This window comes from Heptranchias perlo, chromosome 41, assembly GCF_035084215.1.
Source record: "Heptranchias perlo isolate sHepPer1 chromosome 41, sHepPer1.hap1, whole genome shotgun sequence".
NCBI lineage: Eukaryota > Metazoa > Chordata > Chondrichthyes > Hexanchiformes > Hexanchidae > Heptranchias > Heptranchias perlo.
The window spans coordinates 12,464,735-12,481,694 of NC_090365.1; the positions used below are offsets into that span (position 1 = coordinate 12,464,735).

At 44.4% G+C, this 16,960-nt stretch overlaps 1 protein-coding gene across 1 annotated transcript in view; it reads right to left on the bottom strand.

The window, feature by feature from the left end:
• LOC137306057 (tyrosine-protein kinase receptor UFO-like) overlaps nucleotides 1-15,381 on the bottom strand; it is a 162,655-nt gene extending 147,274 nt beyond the window's left edge. The window contains exon 1 of the mRNA XM_067975103.1: nucleotides 14,835-15,381. Within this exon, the coding sequence (XP_067831204.1) occupies nucleotides 14,835-14,913 (79 nt within the window). The 5' untranslated portion in view covers nucleotides 14,914-15,381. The remainder of the gene's footprint in view (nucleotides 1-14,834) is intronic.
• Between the last annotated feature and the right edge of the window lie 1,579 nt (nucleotides 15,382-16,960).

Consider the following 16,960-nt stretch of genomic DNA (forward strand, 5'->3'; position numbering starts at 1 on the left):
GCCCCATCGCCTCAGTGAAGAGTTCTTTGAAAGCACAGATGTTTTCCCTTCATTTATCTCCCTCTCTGTCTTGCACATCAAAGAAAGATTTGCATTTACATTACGCCTTATCACTTCTTTCAGAACCATCTCACAGTACTTCACATACAATGAATAATATTCAGGCATTGGAGGCAATGCAGATAAGGGCAACCCAACTGATACCAAGTTTAAAATATCTGAGCAGCGAGGAGAGATTGAAGAGCCTGGGAATGTTTACTTTGGAGAAGAGAAGGCTCAGGGGAGAGATTACTCATGATTCTTTAAGGACTAGATAAATTGAACCTTGATAGTGTGTTTGAGATTGCCGCAAATTTTAAAACCAGGGGACACAGCCTCAAGCTGAGAAGAGGGAAGATTCACAGTGAAGTTAAGATTTAACTACTTCACACAGAGGCTGGAGAATGTGTGGAATGGACTGTCCAGTGGAGGCTGATAATGTGGAGAAGTTTAAGACAGAACTGGACAGACATTTGACAAAGTAGGCGATCAGGAGGTATTTGTTTTTGGTACTAGTCAGGATGACTAGAATCTTTTCCACTCCTGCACTTTTCCATGTATATTTTGAAGTGTAGCCACTGCTTTTATTCTGAAATGTGGCAGCCATTTTGTATAAAATTCCACAGTCAACAATGAGTTGAATGACCAGCTAATCTATTTTTGGGAGTGTTGTATGAGGGAGGAATGTTTGGCTAGGAGACTGGGAGAACTCTTCCTTGAATAGTTCTGTGGAGATCTTTGCCCTTCACTGAGCAAGCAGAAAGTGCCTCAGTTTAAGGCCTCACCTGAACGTAGCACTCCCTCAGTTCTATACTGCAGTATCAACCCAGATTATCTGCTCAAGTGATTCGGACAGGTTACAGCAAGGATATAGCAAAGCGGTCAGTGGTGAAGGGTCCCAGTAAGTACATGGGTCCATGGGGAATTGCAGACCAAAGAATAGTGTTGAAGTGAACTCCACCACTCACCTTAACACGCTACCGAGTCAACCACTTTTTGAAAGAAAGAAGAAAGGCTTGCATTTATATAGCGCCTTTCACGACCTTCATTATCGCCAATGGAGAACTTTTGAAGTGTAGTCACTGTTTTAATGTAGGAAACGGGTCAGCCAATTTGCGCACAGCAAGCTCCCACAAACAGCAATGAAATAAATGACCAGATAATCTGTTTTGGTTGAGGGATAATTATTGGCCTGGACACCGAGGAGAACTCCCCTGCTCTCCTTCGACATAATGCCATGAGATCTTTTGCCTCCACCTGAGAGGGCAGACGGGACCTCGGTTTAACGTCTCATCTGAAAGACGGCACCTCTGATTGTGCAGCACTCCCTCAGTACTGCACTGGAGTAACAGCCGAGATTTTGTGCTCCTTTGAAAAACCAATGGGAATAAGTCCCGTTAAATTGACTACTATGCTGTTGAGGGAGTCATGGGGGAGGGGCAAGTTTGAAAGTTGTTGAGGGAAGACAGGGTGTCGGGTGAGGGTCTTTGGACAACACATGGAAGCCCCGAGGCACTCGGTGAGTCGGTATGATGCCACTAGTCTGGAGCGATCCCTGGGAGAGTATTTCTCGACTGCAAAAACTCAAATGAATCAAAGCAAATTATTTTAATTGAAAGCACTACTGCTGAGAGCCGAGTGTGAGCAGCCCATGCACACTCGTGAATGCACACTATAAACAGAACATAGCTGTTACACTGATTTCACTCTCGTCACTAAATAATCGCCAAGGGTCAGGTGTTGCAGCGTTCAAACAGAGCTCCACTGTTGGGTTGCCAACTCTGGTTGGAAGTATTTCTGGAGGTTTCATCACATGACCCTACTGCCTCCAATGGCCCCGCCCCCATGCTCCCGCCATTGGTCACCAACACGTCCATCCTCGCAGATTCCCGCCTTCCCATGGCCAATTGGAAAGTGAACAGGCTCTTCGTTACCCAATTGGATGATTCTTGACTGTCGGTCAAACAGCCTTTTGCCCCCATCTCCAATATTTTTACAACTAATAAATGAAAGTGTTCAAAGAAAATGAAAAAAACATTTTTTTTATTAATACCCCAATTTTTCTCCAGGGTTGCTGGAAGCAGAAGATTAATCTTTAATTCCTGGAGACTCCAGGATAATCCTGGAGGGTTGGCAACCCTACAGTCTTTGGCACTGCATCCTCCCCCTCCCTGTTTATTCACCTGGCGCCATTCCTTCTATTGGGAGCTGGAGACCCAAGTAAGCTCTGTACTTTTACTTTTAAACCAAGACTTGATGGCAGCTCGTGGGACCCACAAGAGTTTGGGCCTCTACTGTCATCAGAACAATGAAGGGCAAGTCACTGACAAGCACCACTAATGGAATGAAAAGCACATTTGCTGTCGGCCTCATTCTAACTTAAAACCCCATCTCAGAGACTGAGACACAATGTCAGTGTCTGGCTACAATCCACTTACTATAAATAGTTCCTGAATTTATTTGCCAAAATTACAATTCTCCCTTTTTCCAATGAACTATCCCGACGGTGATGTCATGCACTGATGAGCTCATTGGCAAGGATTCAACCTGTGACATAATCAGTGGGCCCAGCCACTGTGGAATGGGGGAGCAATCACAAACTTGACTGAAGGTGTATTAACCCTTTAGTAAGGTGTCTGGTATTTTCAAATTTGTCATTAGCAACTGAACCAGAAAATTTACTTCAAAATTTTGACAGAAGCAGCTCCTAAGTGAAACTGCACAGGAAAAGCGCAAATATCTGTATAAGCTTAGCTTGACTTTGAAAAAAATTCTTAGCTCCCTGGCGTTCCCGATCCGGATTGATCCCTGCTGGGTTGCCAACCCTCCAGGATTGTCCTGGAGTCTCTGCTACGAGCGACCCAGGAGAAGAATCCTTGGGGTATTAAAAGAAATTGTGTGCCTAACGCCCGTTTGAGGCCCCCTGTGAAAATTTCTGTCGCCCTGGAGGCAACTGGGCTGGCTGTGTTCAGGAAAATCAAGTCTACGTGCGGCCTAACCGGTGGTCCTTAAAGGGACCACTGCAGGCTGCAACCAACAAGGTAAGTTTGTGAAATATACTTACCTGAATGTGCAGCCGGGAGGAGCAGGAACACGCGCACACACACATATCCTGATCGCCCCCCTATCTCGTTGTGTTCATTTTCTTTGAACACATTTGTTTACTAGTTATATTGGAGATGGGAAAAAAGGCTATTTGTTGGTGGCAGGAGATGAAACCTCCAGGAATAAGTCCAACCAGAGTTGGTAACCCTGCAAGAAAATGTAATCGCGTGGATGGTGGTCAAGGACAGAATTGGAGTTGATGCTTTAATAGCTGCCGATACTTGTATTCCCTTGAGTATAGATTACAGGGTGATCTAATTGAGATATTTAAAATGATTAAAGGATTTGATAGGGTAGATAGAGAGAAGCTATTTCTTCTGGTGGGGGGAGTCCAGAACAAGGGGGCATAACATTAAAATTGGAGCTAGGCCGTTCAAGGATGATGTCAGGAAGCACTTCTTCACACAAAGGGGAGTGGAAATCTGGAACTCTCTCCCCCAAAAAGCTGTTGAGGCTGGGGGTCAATTGAAAATGTCAAAACTGAGATAGATTTTTGTTAGGCAGAGATATTAAGGGATATGGAACCAAGGCGGGTAAATGGAGTTAAGATGGAGTCATGATCTAATTGAATGGCGGAACAGGCTCGAGGGGCTGAATGGCCTACTCCTGTTCCTATGTTCCTATGACACTCGCCCTCTGAACTCATGCTCAAAAGTGGCTGCTGAGGTGAGGGGAGTGTGCTGCCCATGGTACCCCAGCAATAGTCAGCACCTTCAGGAGAGGAGGGCAAAATGTGGAGGGGGGAGGGGAACTGTTTAAAGTGATTGAATACAGACTCTTATTAAAGGACTTCCTATGATCAGGGTGTTACAGCAGTGCTATCGATCTTACGCTATTGACAGTACTGGCAGATATAAACCTCCTTATCTCACACAGTCAATAGCCTCGCAAATATGCTGAGCCAGCTCAGCATCTCTTTGCCTTGCACCATGCGTCCGCATTGCTGAAAGTATCACAGTGCCAGGAACCGCACACTGGCAGAAGGGCAGGTCTTTGTGTGAATGTGGTGAGGTGGGGCATGAAGGTTGGTCTCCTGAGACAATGGCACCAACAAGAATGGCGAAAGTGGCTATACTCTGCCCATCTGCATTTAATGACCACCCTGCAATATAAGAATTAACTCAGTAGAATTTCTACTGCAAAACCAGTGAACTGCAGAATTGGCTTTGGTGGGAAAATGCTCCATAGAACCTAAGCATTTTACAGCACAGAAGGAGGCCACTTGTGTCTGTGTCAAATCTTTGCAAGAGTAGTCCAAAACTAATTCCACTTTCCTGCTCTCTCCTCAGAGCCCTGTATCTTCTTCTGCTTCAAAATCTCATTCCTTCATAGATGCAATGGTTTCTTCCTCAACTCGTAGCTCTGGCAAACCATTCCGTGCTCCAACAACATTCTGCATTAAAAAAATTTCTCCTAACCCTTTCTCCTCGCTCTCAGTCACAAACTGAAATTGATGACCTGTCATCACGGACTCTCCAACCACAGGAAATAGTTTTTCCACTTGAATCAAGGCTTGTATAGACTCCAGATGAGAGCGAGAGCAAGAGTGAGAGTGCATGCACGAGCATGCACAAATCATCATCACCCACCGCCTGTTGCCACAACTACATTCAGTTATCTCGCACCTTGAAAGTAGAAGATTGTCCGAAGGAGCTTCGTGGAAGAGGAAAAATAGACCTCAAACCAAAGATGATCAACACCTTGGTGAAAGAGGTGGACTTTAAGGAGGTGTAGGGAGGAAATACCAGAGCATGGGGCCTAGACAGTTGCCAATGGTGAGGCAAAAGGAGGGGAGCATGCACAAGAGGCCAGAGTCAGAGAAATGGCTAATTGGGGGGAGCGATGGTTGTTCAGGAAGGTTACAGAGATTTGGAGGGGAGAGACTGTGGAGGGATTTAAATACACGGATGAGAATTACAATCATTCTTCAGGACTTCCAACCATGCAAAGGAGCAACAAGACTTCAACATGGGCTGTGATGTGTCAAGTGATATTTGACAAACTACCCACTGCATTTAGCATACTGAGCATTAAGAAAGGGATAACGTGGGAGGGAGGGAAAGAGGGAATTTATATCCAGATCCAGAATTCTGCACAATGGGAGTGAATGGGTTGGAGTCTGATCCGTTAGAATTTTGTGCTTATATCAGGTTTACTTATCTAAAGCTGACTGCATCTCAAAGAGTAAATGGATTGGAAAGCATTGTTGGATCCCATGCTATTAATGGTAGGATAATCCCCAAGTAACGAGAATTAAAGGGATAGAATCCTACAGACTCACTGGCAAGGCCCAAAGTAAAGCTCATCCGAGACAACAGTTCATAAGGAATCAGTGTAGGATCATAGTTATAACAAATGATATACAAATCCACCAGAATTTAATATCCTTTCTGCCACAGCTAGCACTGGACACACCCGACCCCAGCAACAACTTGATGTATAGCACCTTTCACAACCTCAGAATATCCCAACGTGCTTTACAACCATACCAGTACTTTTGCAGTGTACTCACTATTGCAATATAGGGAATGCAGCAGTCAATTTGCACACAGCAAGGTCCCACAAACAGCAATTAGATAAATGACCAGATCATCTGATTTAGGTGTTGATTGAGGGATAAATATTGGCCAGGACACTCCTGCTCTTCTTCGAAACAGTGCCATGGGATCTTCAATATCCACCTGAGAGGGCAGATGGGGCCTCAGTTTAACATCTCGTCCTCCAAAAGTGTAGCACTCATGTGCTTAAGTCTCTGGAGTGGGACTTAAACTCACAACTTTTGGACTCAGAGGTAATAGTGTTACCTACTGAGCGAAGGTTGATTTCTAAACTAGCCATTATAAAGCTCCTATAACTTAGAAAAATGTCACGTGGTGCTTCACAAGAGTAAGGCGGAAAACGGACACCTAGCCAAAGGAGTGATTAGGAGAGGTGACCAAAAGCTTGGTCAAAGAGTCAGTTTTAAGGAGGGTCTTAAAAAGGAGGAGCGGGGTGTGGAGCGGTTAGGGGTTGAGATTCTAGTGAGTAGGACCTAGACAATTGGACGCACGGCCGCCAATGGTGAGCTGAAGGGAGGAGAATGTACAAGAGGCCGGAGGTAAGAAGAATGGAGAGTTCTCGGAGGTTTGTAGGGCTGCAGGAGGTTACAGTGATAAGGAGGAGCAAGGCCACTGAGGGATTTAAAGACAAGGACAAGAATTTTAATGTTGAGACCTGCAGATGTAAACGATGGAGGTGGGGAGAGAACGTGGGAGGGGCAGATCCCATGACATGAGAAGCCCCAGGTATTACTGAACCACCTGGTCCTGAAGGAGCTCAGTAATGTAAACACGGCACAAACCCCAAATCTCACCGTTCCTCCGCCCTGCATCCTATCGCACATTCGAACAAATGGCTACAATTACGTTGTTTGCTGGGGCGAAGGTTTACTTAAAGTTCCAATTTTAGACTGGGTTTGAACACATCTAACGGCACAGCTTCAATCTGTTTTGAATTGCAATTATGAGTCTTGATGAGTCCCAGGGCGAAAGACATGCCTAGTTCATTTAGCTCAAGCCTTCTGCTTAACCACCAGTCGAATGCGGTGCCAAGCTGTGGTATAGTGCAGTGGAAGATGACACACATCATCCAGGTTCCACAGTGTCTGATTTTCCAAAGAACTGCAAGACAATACCTTAACTGCCTTAACAGATGCCAAGAATAAACAGCAAGCACATTTAGTCAAAGTGCTATGCACGTCCAAAATAAAGAGATTTGTTAACAATCGAAGGCATCAGTTGTCACTCGGACCGATTTGGATGCCAACTGAGCTCAGAATTTTCTCAGACAGCATCAAGCTTGCTGGTATGGAAACAGGAAAAGTCAGTGGTACAGAGAGGATTGTAATGCCTGAGCATTTAGAGAGATCCTTTACTTCATACAAGGCTGGAAGAGACATTTGAGTTTGGGTTACCAACTTGGATTGGAGGTATTCCTGGAGGTTTCATCACGTGACCTCCCACATCCAACTGCCCCGCCCAGTAAAACAGCCTTTCCCCCCACCCCCCATCGCCGATATTTTTATAACTTCTTAGAATTACATAGAATTTACAGCACAGAAGCAGGCCATTCGGCCCAATTGGTGTTTATGCTCTATATAAGCCTCCTCCTACCCTACTTCATCTCACCCTATCAGCATAACCTTCTATTCTTTTCTCCCTCGTGCACTGCCAATGCATCCAGTGGCATCCTGCCTTGTTTCGTATCAGTTCCAGTATGTAATTTAGAGACATCCCCTTAACAAATCAGCAACTGACAATGTATCAATTAGTCAACTGGTTTGAGGCAGACTGCCCATGGCAGAGCACTGAAGTTGGAGGTTGACCACCTGTTGTCTACACGTTAAACGTTAATAATGGTATCTCTGTTACTCTGCCCATTCTTCATGTGCGAGTCAAGGTAGCATCAGCAGTGTGGCTCAGAGCACTTGCCTCTGAGTCAGAAGGTTGTGGGTTCAACACCCACTCTAGCGACTTGAGGACAAAATCTAGACTGATACTCCAGTACTGGAGGGAGGTGCCGCCTTTTGGATGAGATGTTAAACCGAGGCCCCATCTGCCCTCTCAGGTGGATGGAAAAGATCCCATGGCACTATTTTGAAGAAGACAAGGGAGGAGTCCTGGCCAATATTTATCTTTTAACCAACATCACTGAAACAGATGATCTGGGCGTTATCACATTGTTGTTTGTGGGAGCTTGCTGTGCGCAAATTGACTGCCGCATTTCCTACATTACAACAGTGAATACACTTCAAAAGTATTTTATTGATTGTAAAGCGCTTTGGGATGTCCTGAGGTCGTGAATAAGTGCGTCTTTCTTTCTTTCTTTCTTTCTATTAAACCATGGGGAGCGTCAGAGCAGAGTCCGAATCAGCTGAAATCTACACGTGTACTCCCTTGCAGCACGGTCACTGGATAGCAATCAGGAGCAGGAACGTTTGATAAGCATGAATAAACAGAGATGTGTTATACACGGTCTCAGACAGTCTTATGGAATCAAAGACCCTCTTGCCAAAACTCCGCTCCCTCTGTGCTTTCCCAACACCGCTGACCTGATGCTTAGGTGTAGAACAAGGGCTGGCTGTAGGTTTTAGGGGTAATAACTAAGTTAGGATAACTTGACATGAACAGAAAGCATCATGGGTTAATTGGTACAGGGACCTATAGTGAATGTGTGGACAGGTAAGAGACAGAAATTATCTAAAAGGTGGTAATATGTCTGTGCAGGAACAGACAGCCGGAGCAACAAAAGACAGCAATGTAGATGTAATTAATTGCATTCTTGTAGACAATAGACTCTTAGATAAAAATTTTACCACGTGACTTAAGTTTAAGTTAGCTAAGGGGGGCTGCTATGGATACATAAGTATGATGGAGAAAGTGCTGATCACTCAAGGCCAGTTTGGCCGCTAAACTAACATCACCAAAATGGATTATCTGGTCATTATCACATTGCTGTTTGTGGGATCTTGCTGTGCGCAAATTGGCTGCCGGGTTTCCTATATTACAACAGTGACTGCACTTCAAAAGTACACCATTGGCTGTAAAGCACTTTGGGATGTCCTGAAGTTGTGAAAGGTGCTATATAAATGCAAGTCTTTCTTTCAAATAACTTATTTAATGGTTTGATCATGTTATGCCTCCTTAGTTAACTGTAGCAGGGAGTTGGGTAATGTGATTGTTGAATGGGAGAAATGAAACAATCCCACCTGGACAAGACTGCTAGACCCCATAAACCATAAATACCACTTGCACAGTGGGCCCCCTTGTACCAGAAACTGCTTGTGCCTAGTAATATCAATGAGTGGACGTATATATCGGCCCGTGTCTACCTGCATACCCAGCCGCCTATGGCCCAACCTCTGGAATTCCCTCCTGAAACCCATCTACCTCTGTCTCCTCCTTAAAAAAACAAAACAACAAAAATGCAAGTATTGCTTTTAATGTTGAAAAACCTCCCAAGGGGAGACAATCCTGGAGAAAAATCATAGGGGCATAAAAAAAATTGTGTTTTTTTCCATTTCTTTGAATACTTTTGTTTATTAGTTATAAAAATATTGGAGATAGGGAAAAAAGGCTGTTTTACGGGAGGTCATGTGATGAAACCTCCAGGATTATGACCATCTAGAGTTATTAACCCTAGTTCTGATGAATGGTCATCGACCTGAAACATTAACTCTGTTTCTTTCTCCACAGATGTTGACCTGCTAAGTGTTTTCCAGTGTTTTCTGTTTTTATTACAGATTTGCAGGCATGCATTTCACTGTGTTTCTCAGAAATGTTGCAAAGGTCCTCACCCCCAATAGTTTAATCTGGGTTAAGGCCTCACCTACTGTGATACTGAGCCATACAAACTGAGGCCAACTAATCTGCCAGTACTCACTGGCTGGGTGAGTGGTTTTCAAACGTTTCTGTATAAGGAACTCTCTGTATATATCACTCGAGGACTGGCTGTCCTAACTTCTGACAGACACTAAATCAGACGCAAAATACTGTGGATGCTGGAAATCTGAAATAAAAACAGAAAATGCTGGAAAAACTCAACAAGTGAGGCAGCATCTGTGGAGAAAGAAACAGAGTTAATGTTTCAAGTCGAAGACCTTTCCTCAGAAACTCAATTCTGACGAAAGGCCTTCGACCTGAAACATTAACTCTGTTTCTTTCTCCACAGATGCTGCCTCACTTGCTGAGCTTCTCCAGCATTTTCTGTTTTTATTGCTGACAGACACTGTCAGGCAGCATTATCATAGCAGAAACTGTGTTCCTTATTAGTGTAAAGCAGCAACAGCAACTTGCATTTATATTAACACCTTTAACGTAGTAAGACATCCCAAGGTGATTCACAGGATCATAATAAGATAGAATTTGACACTGAGCCACATAAGGAGATAGTAGGACAGGTATCCAAAAGCTTGGTCCAAGAGGTAGGTTTTAAGGAGCATCTTAAAGGAGGAGAGGTAGAGAGTAGAGAGTAAAGGTAGAGAGGCGGAGAGGTTTAGGGAGGGAATTGCAGAGTTTAGGGCCTAGACAGATAAAGGCACGGCTGCCAATGAAGGGGCAACGGAAAACAACAGAAAGGACAGGGAAGTAAATTAATGAAATGCAGACACTGTTTGTGGCACATAGTACACCCGGCTCCGGACAGACAGAAACCTGACAACCGTCTAGGGTCACTGTGGATATCTGCAAAAGCTGGCAGAGTTTGTACATGTTTGTCTAACATCTGAATCTATCTTATGAAGAAAAATGGCCCCTTGCACGAGTTCCTGGAGGGCAGCCAATGACGATATAACCACGTCCCAGCAGGAGTGCCTTCAGGTGGGAAGGGGAGAAAATAGAGGGGGAACATAGGAACAGGAGTAAGCATTCAGCCCCTCGAGCCTGCTCAGCCATTCAACTAGATCATGGCTGATCTGTAACTCGATTCCATTTACCCGCCTTGGTTCTGTAATCCTTAATCCCCTTGCCTAACAAAAATCTATCAATCTCAGTTTTGAAATTTTCAATTGACCCCCAGCCTCAACAGCTTTTTGGGGGAGAGAGTTCCAGATTTCCACTCCCCTTTGTCTGAAGAAGTGCTTCCTGACATCACACCTGAACGGTCTAGCTCTAATTTTAAGGTTATGCCCCTTTGTTCTGGACTCCCGACCAGAGGAAATAGTTTCTTTCTATCCACCCTATCAAACCTTAAACACTTCAATTTGATCATGCCATAATCTTCTATACTCAAGGGAATACAAGCCTAGTTTATGCAACCTGTCCTCATAATTTAATCCTTTTAGCCCCGGTATCGTTCTGGTGAATCTGTGCTGCACCCCGTCCAAGGCCAATATATCCTTCCTGTGGTGCAGTGCCCAGAACTGAACGCAGTACTCCAGGAGGGGGGGCGGGCAGGTGGTGAGAAGGAAGTATTGTCATTAGACTGGGCAGCAGATGCGCCATAATCAACTCAGCCTGGAACAGAGAACCTTAGAGTCTGGAATTTAAAAAATGAATCAGATGGAAAGCAAAACAGGTCGGAAAAGCAACCGTCATTTTTTTTTCCCCTTACAGGTTTCACTGCACAGACGTTTGGGAGCCAATTTTTACCATCAAATCCTCGCACCCGACAGGGCTGGAATAAAAAACAAAACCAGCTACAAGTCACAGGGATGAACAGTTTAACTACGGTGCTCTTGTGCTCAAACATTGCTTTAACATCAACACTTATTCACTGATGGCACTCTCATCTCTGAGTCAGAAGGGTGTGGGTTCAAGCCCAACTCCAAAGATTTGAGCACATAATCCTGGCTGACACTCCCAGTGCAGAACTGAGGGAGTGCTGCACTGTTGGAGATGCCGTCTTTCGGATGAGATGTTAAACCGAGGTCCCGTCTACCCTCTTAGGTGCATAAAAGACCCCATGGCACTATTTTGAAGAAGAGAAGGGGAGTTCTCCCCGATATCCTAGCCGATATTTATCCCTCAACCAACATCACTAAAAACAGATTATCTGATCATTATCACCTTGCTGTTTGTGGGACCTTGCTGTGCACAAATTGGCTGCCGTGTTTCCTACATTACAACAGTGACCAGTGACTACACTTCAAAAGTACTTCATTAGCTGTAAAACACTTTGGGATATCCTGAGGTTGTGGGAGGCGCTATAGAAATGCACGTCTTTCTTTCTTCTACACCAACATTTGTTTCCAAACATCATGTTTGCCCTCCCTCCATCCCTCCCTCCCAGTAGTCAACACGTTTGCAATTGTCAAAGTTAAATACCATGCAGTTTTGATGCTGGTGTCTCCTTTTCCCCCACACTCCCAAAACTGTTAAGAGGCTGGCTGAAGATTGCTCGAATGATGTACCAGTGAGTTAAGTGGGGCAGTGTATTCTCGCTTTACCTCTCAATATCTTTGTTCTAATTTTGTTTTTTGATTAGGAATGGGCTAACGATTTATCAAATGTATCTTCAAAAATTATCTAGGGAATGCCCCACATTTAATATTTTGCCCCTGCCAGATTGGCAGGCCCCAGTGTTACAAGCACCACAGGCTTGATGGGGACCCTAAAGGTACAGTGTCCCCAAGGTTTGCTGTGAGAGAGAACAGAAACTCCTGACTGTGACAAAAAAAAGGGGAAACTATTCAGGCTGACAGCGAACGTCTGTCACAATCTTTTCAGCAACGGTAGTTTCAAAGGCCAACTGTGTGGTACATACAAACATCCATTGGAGGGAAATAAAATCACACATACTGAGATTTGAACACAAGCACTGAACTCCCACTAAAAAGCCATTTACATGCTCAGTAACCCTAGTCCACCAACTCTACCTCCAGAATTTCAAAGGAGATGTGTTCAAAAATATGCCAGGTTTTTATAGAGTAAATAAGGAGAAACTGTTTCCACTGGCAGGAGTGTCGGTAACCAGAGGACACAGATTTAAGGTGATTGGCAAAAGAACTGGAAAGGAGATAAGGATAATTTTTTTTTATGCAGCGAGTTGTTATGATCTGGAATGTGCTGCCTGAAAGGGTGGTGGAAGTAGATTCAATAGTAACTTTCAAAAGGGAATTGGATAAATAGGAGAATTCAGGAGAAACTTCTTTACCCAAAGAGTGGTACCACGAGGGGTAGTTGAGGTGAATAGCATAGATGCATTTAAGGGGAAGCTAGATAAGTACATGAGGGAGAAAGGAATAGAAGGATATCCTGATAGGGTTAGGTGAAGTAGGGAGGGAGGAGGCTCGTGTGGAGCATAAATGATGGCATAGACTAGTTGGGCCGAATGGCTTTTTTCTGTGCTGTAGTTTTGATGTAACTCGATATATTTGAAAAGGAGAAATTTGCAGGGCTATGGGGAAAGAGCAGGTGGGAGTGGGACTAATTGGATAGCTCTTTCAAAAGAGCCGGCACAGGTGTGATGGGTCGAATGGCCTCCTTCTGTGATGTAAGAGACTATAAGATAAAACTTAAATTTCTCCGGAACATCAAACCAGCATTCTGTCTACAGGATTCAACCCTGACCTCTTACATTCCACAGATTACATTCCCATGGACCCAGCAGCACAGGGAGCCTTTGGCCATTCACATCCAGCAGAACTTTCAATTCCTCTCAGATATTCATCCAGCAACTAACTGATAGGGGACCGACAGTTTTTGACATCACCTTATGCTATATCTTCTACTCTACGAGTCATTTTTAATCCCACATTGTCGAATTCTACCCTCACACTCCAAGTTAAACAGCAAAATACTGCAGATGCTGGAGATCAGAAATAAAAACAGAAAGTGCTGGAGACACACAGCAGTGTTCTGAAGAAAGGGTCCACGTCTGAAACGTTAATTTGTCTTTTCTTTCCACAGGTGCTGACTGACATACTGTGCGTTTCTAGCAATTTTCTTGGTTTTGCTTCGAGTTAAATGCCCCACTTACAAGCTTTGTCCATTCCCCTCATCTTGTTAAGGACTTGGATCATGTCCCCTATCAACCTGCTTTTCCACAGTTAAAGCAAATTCAGTTCTACAAGTGCTAAGGTGGAGAGCTCAGACTCCATCAGTTGTTTGTTGGTATTATTTGGGGTGGGTTTTAAAACACTGAACACCGTGTACAGTGTTAACCCCTACATTCTGTTAGAACCAGTGCATGCAGTGCCAGGGATAACAAAGAATAAAATGCAATTTGAAGGGTTCCCCTGACGTTTCAATTACTAACTACACTCTGTATGGAACTGAGCTATGCAGACCAGGGACACCTAAGGCTTCATTCGCACATCTCAGTTGGGGACTGAGACAATTGATCTCACAACCTGGGGCTACAAAGGAATGGGGGTGGGGGCCGGGGGGAATCAAAAGGTTGCAACTTCTGATCAGCATCCAGTCACCTCCACTGGAAGGTGCAGATGTGAGGGCAGGATCAGGTTTAGCTATGATGCCTCCCGTGGTCGAATAGGCTGCTGGCACTACCTAGGCCTGCTGGTGAAGAATGATCACTTGGGTGAAATGGCAGCGGGCAACCTGCCCAGTGGAACTGTACCGCAGCCCACTGGCAGCCGTGCCCAGGTCCCATTCTCTGGAATTCCCTCCATTAAACCCCCTCTGCCCCTGCACCTCCCTCTCCTTAAAACCCACCTGTTTGACCAAGCTTTTGGTCACCCCTGCTAGTCTCTCCTGCTTTGGCCCGGTATGTTTCTAGTTATGCTAAAAAGGTACTATATAATTTTTTGAAAATAAAGGTTGAGATTCCAAACCAAAAAAAAACAAACCACACACACACGCCCTCTCAATCCTAGAACATCCCAAATCAGAATCTAAATAGGGATTTCTCTCCGCCAGAAACCAGGAATCGCTGATCTCGTGGGGCCTCCAATAACCCACAAAACTTCCTCCCCTCCCCCTCGAGTCCCTGAAGGGACCCTTTAAACAGACAGCATATAATGGGATTTCTAAAAAAAAAGTGGAATGACCAGAATTAAAAACTGGTCTGCGGTGTACTTTCTCACGGTCAATAAACAACAACAAAAATTAAACATTTTCTTATAGGGTTAACAAGTTAAACTTACTCCATATGGAATCCTAAGGTTGTAATGTTTGATGGCTCCTGTTTAAAACTCTCCAACCAACACTTTTTTTTAAAAATCAGTGCAGAGAGAGAAGTTACTGGACTCTCACCTTCTGGAACCCCGGGCTGCGGGCTCTGGGACAAGGTCTCGATCCACAAGCAAAACGACACAAGCCACAATCTTCTCATTTTCTAAAAGATTTCAGCTTCTTTTGATAAAATAAAGAAACCCCCTCTGGGCTCAGCGAATGCCACACATCGGTCCGAGCACCTCGACACACAGAGAGAACAACACGTTGGCGAAAACTTCCGAAAAACTTCTCAAACTTCTCCCTTAGCTTTGTGAGTGACTCCCGGGGGGAGATATACCGTTTAAAAAGAATCCACAAGCAAATCGAGAACAAACTGAGAAATCAATTTCACTGAATTGGGGGGGGTGTTGAAAAAATAAATTGGGTTGAAACTTTTTAAAGTAACAGATCAGCATCTGTTTAATCCAACCGGCGCTAAACCCAGGCAGAGAAACTGACTAAAGAAATGAACGAGGTACTTAAGGAAATCTGAATATATTCCAGTTCAGTTCCCTTTCTTTCTTGGGGGGTGGGTTTACAATAATCTGTGAATCTCTCCTGACGTCTGGAACCTGATCTCTGGTGTTTCCCTGTATGGTTTCAAACTGCTTTCTGGCTCCCACACTCGATTCATTGGCTTTTATTGTCAATACTGACCTCCCGCCCCCTGCGCCTCTCTCATTTCTTTCTCTCTCCGGCAAGAGGAGTGTCCCTAACCTTACACACTAAGAGAAGACATAACAGTGCCTTTAACTCCTCTCAGACACTTCGGCTAATATTTTTAAAAAATAATATTGATTGATCTGATTGTTAAAAGTCTTTATCTTAATGATTATAGTTATATTATGGTGTGTCAGTCCTGGTTCAGTTGGTAGCACTCTGGCATCTGAGTCAGAAGGTTGTGGGTTCTAGTCCCATTCCAGGGACATGAGCACAAAATCCAGGCTGACACTCCAGGGCTAGTGCTGAGGGAGTGCAGCACTGTCAGAGGTGCCCTCTTTCAGATGAGGCGTAAAACCGAGGACCCATCTGCCCTCTCAGGTGGATGTAAAAGATCCCACGGCACTATTTCAAAAAAGAGCAGGGGAGTTCTCCCTGGTATCCTAGCCAATGTTCATCCTTCAACCAAATTATCTGGTCATTGTCTCATTGCTGTTTGTGGGAGCTTGCTGTGTGCAAATTGGCTGCTGTGTTTCCTACATTACAACAACGACTACACTTCAATATAGGCCCCCAAGTGTACCAGCCCAGATCAACCCCTTTGGTCAATGGTGCTCCTACCCAGACTCAGATGCTGAATCTCTTGCAAAGATGCCAGTAAAAAGCTCAGAGCCAGGTATCAATACTCAAGACTGGGTATGGGTGGCAATGTCTGCTCACTGTTACAGATACTGGTAGAAGACAGACCCACTGAATTCATCATCTGAGCAGGTAGCCCACCTGAGAGCCCATTCTCCACGTAAAGAAGGAAAGACTTGTGTTTCTATAGCGCTTTTCATGACCACAGGACGTCCCAAAGTGCTTTACAGCCAACTAAAAACTTTTGAAGTTTAGTCACTGTTGTAATGTAGGGACAATTAGAAAAAGATACGGAGCAGAAACCCCTGGCTCATTTTTACCCTCTTAGCCATAGAGCTACGGCCAGCTGTAGACTCCTCGTGCAGCCCAGACTGAGATCAGGTAAGTTAGCACAGGTCAGGGATCAAGGCCTGGTATGGCTCTGTACCACACCGGGCTACTAATGGTTTTACAAGCAACAGTGGTGACATTCCTTCTTCAAACATTACAATTACTGTTGAACAGACTGCACTGGGCTGGGCTGGGCTTTCTATCCAAAGCTGATTTTATAGCATGTTTACATTTAGCTTCATGAATGAAAAGCTCCTTTCCTATTGTCAATTGTTGCCCAAAAAGCTTCACAAACAAAACAGCCTTAATTTCAAAGGAGGCCACCTCTTCACGTCATTAACTCCAGTCTCCCGCTGACCCTGCTAACGAGAGCAGTTCTCAATTAAGCATTAACTCTATCTGTGATGGGACACATTTACAGCTTTTAAAATACCCTTTTGTTTTTATTTATTTGTTTTTTCTTTTCCTTTGCCAATGTCTCACTAGTTTTCTCCCTTCCTCTCCTAAAGACGTTGACACCATGCTGGGTTTTGTTT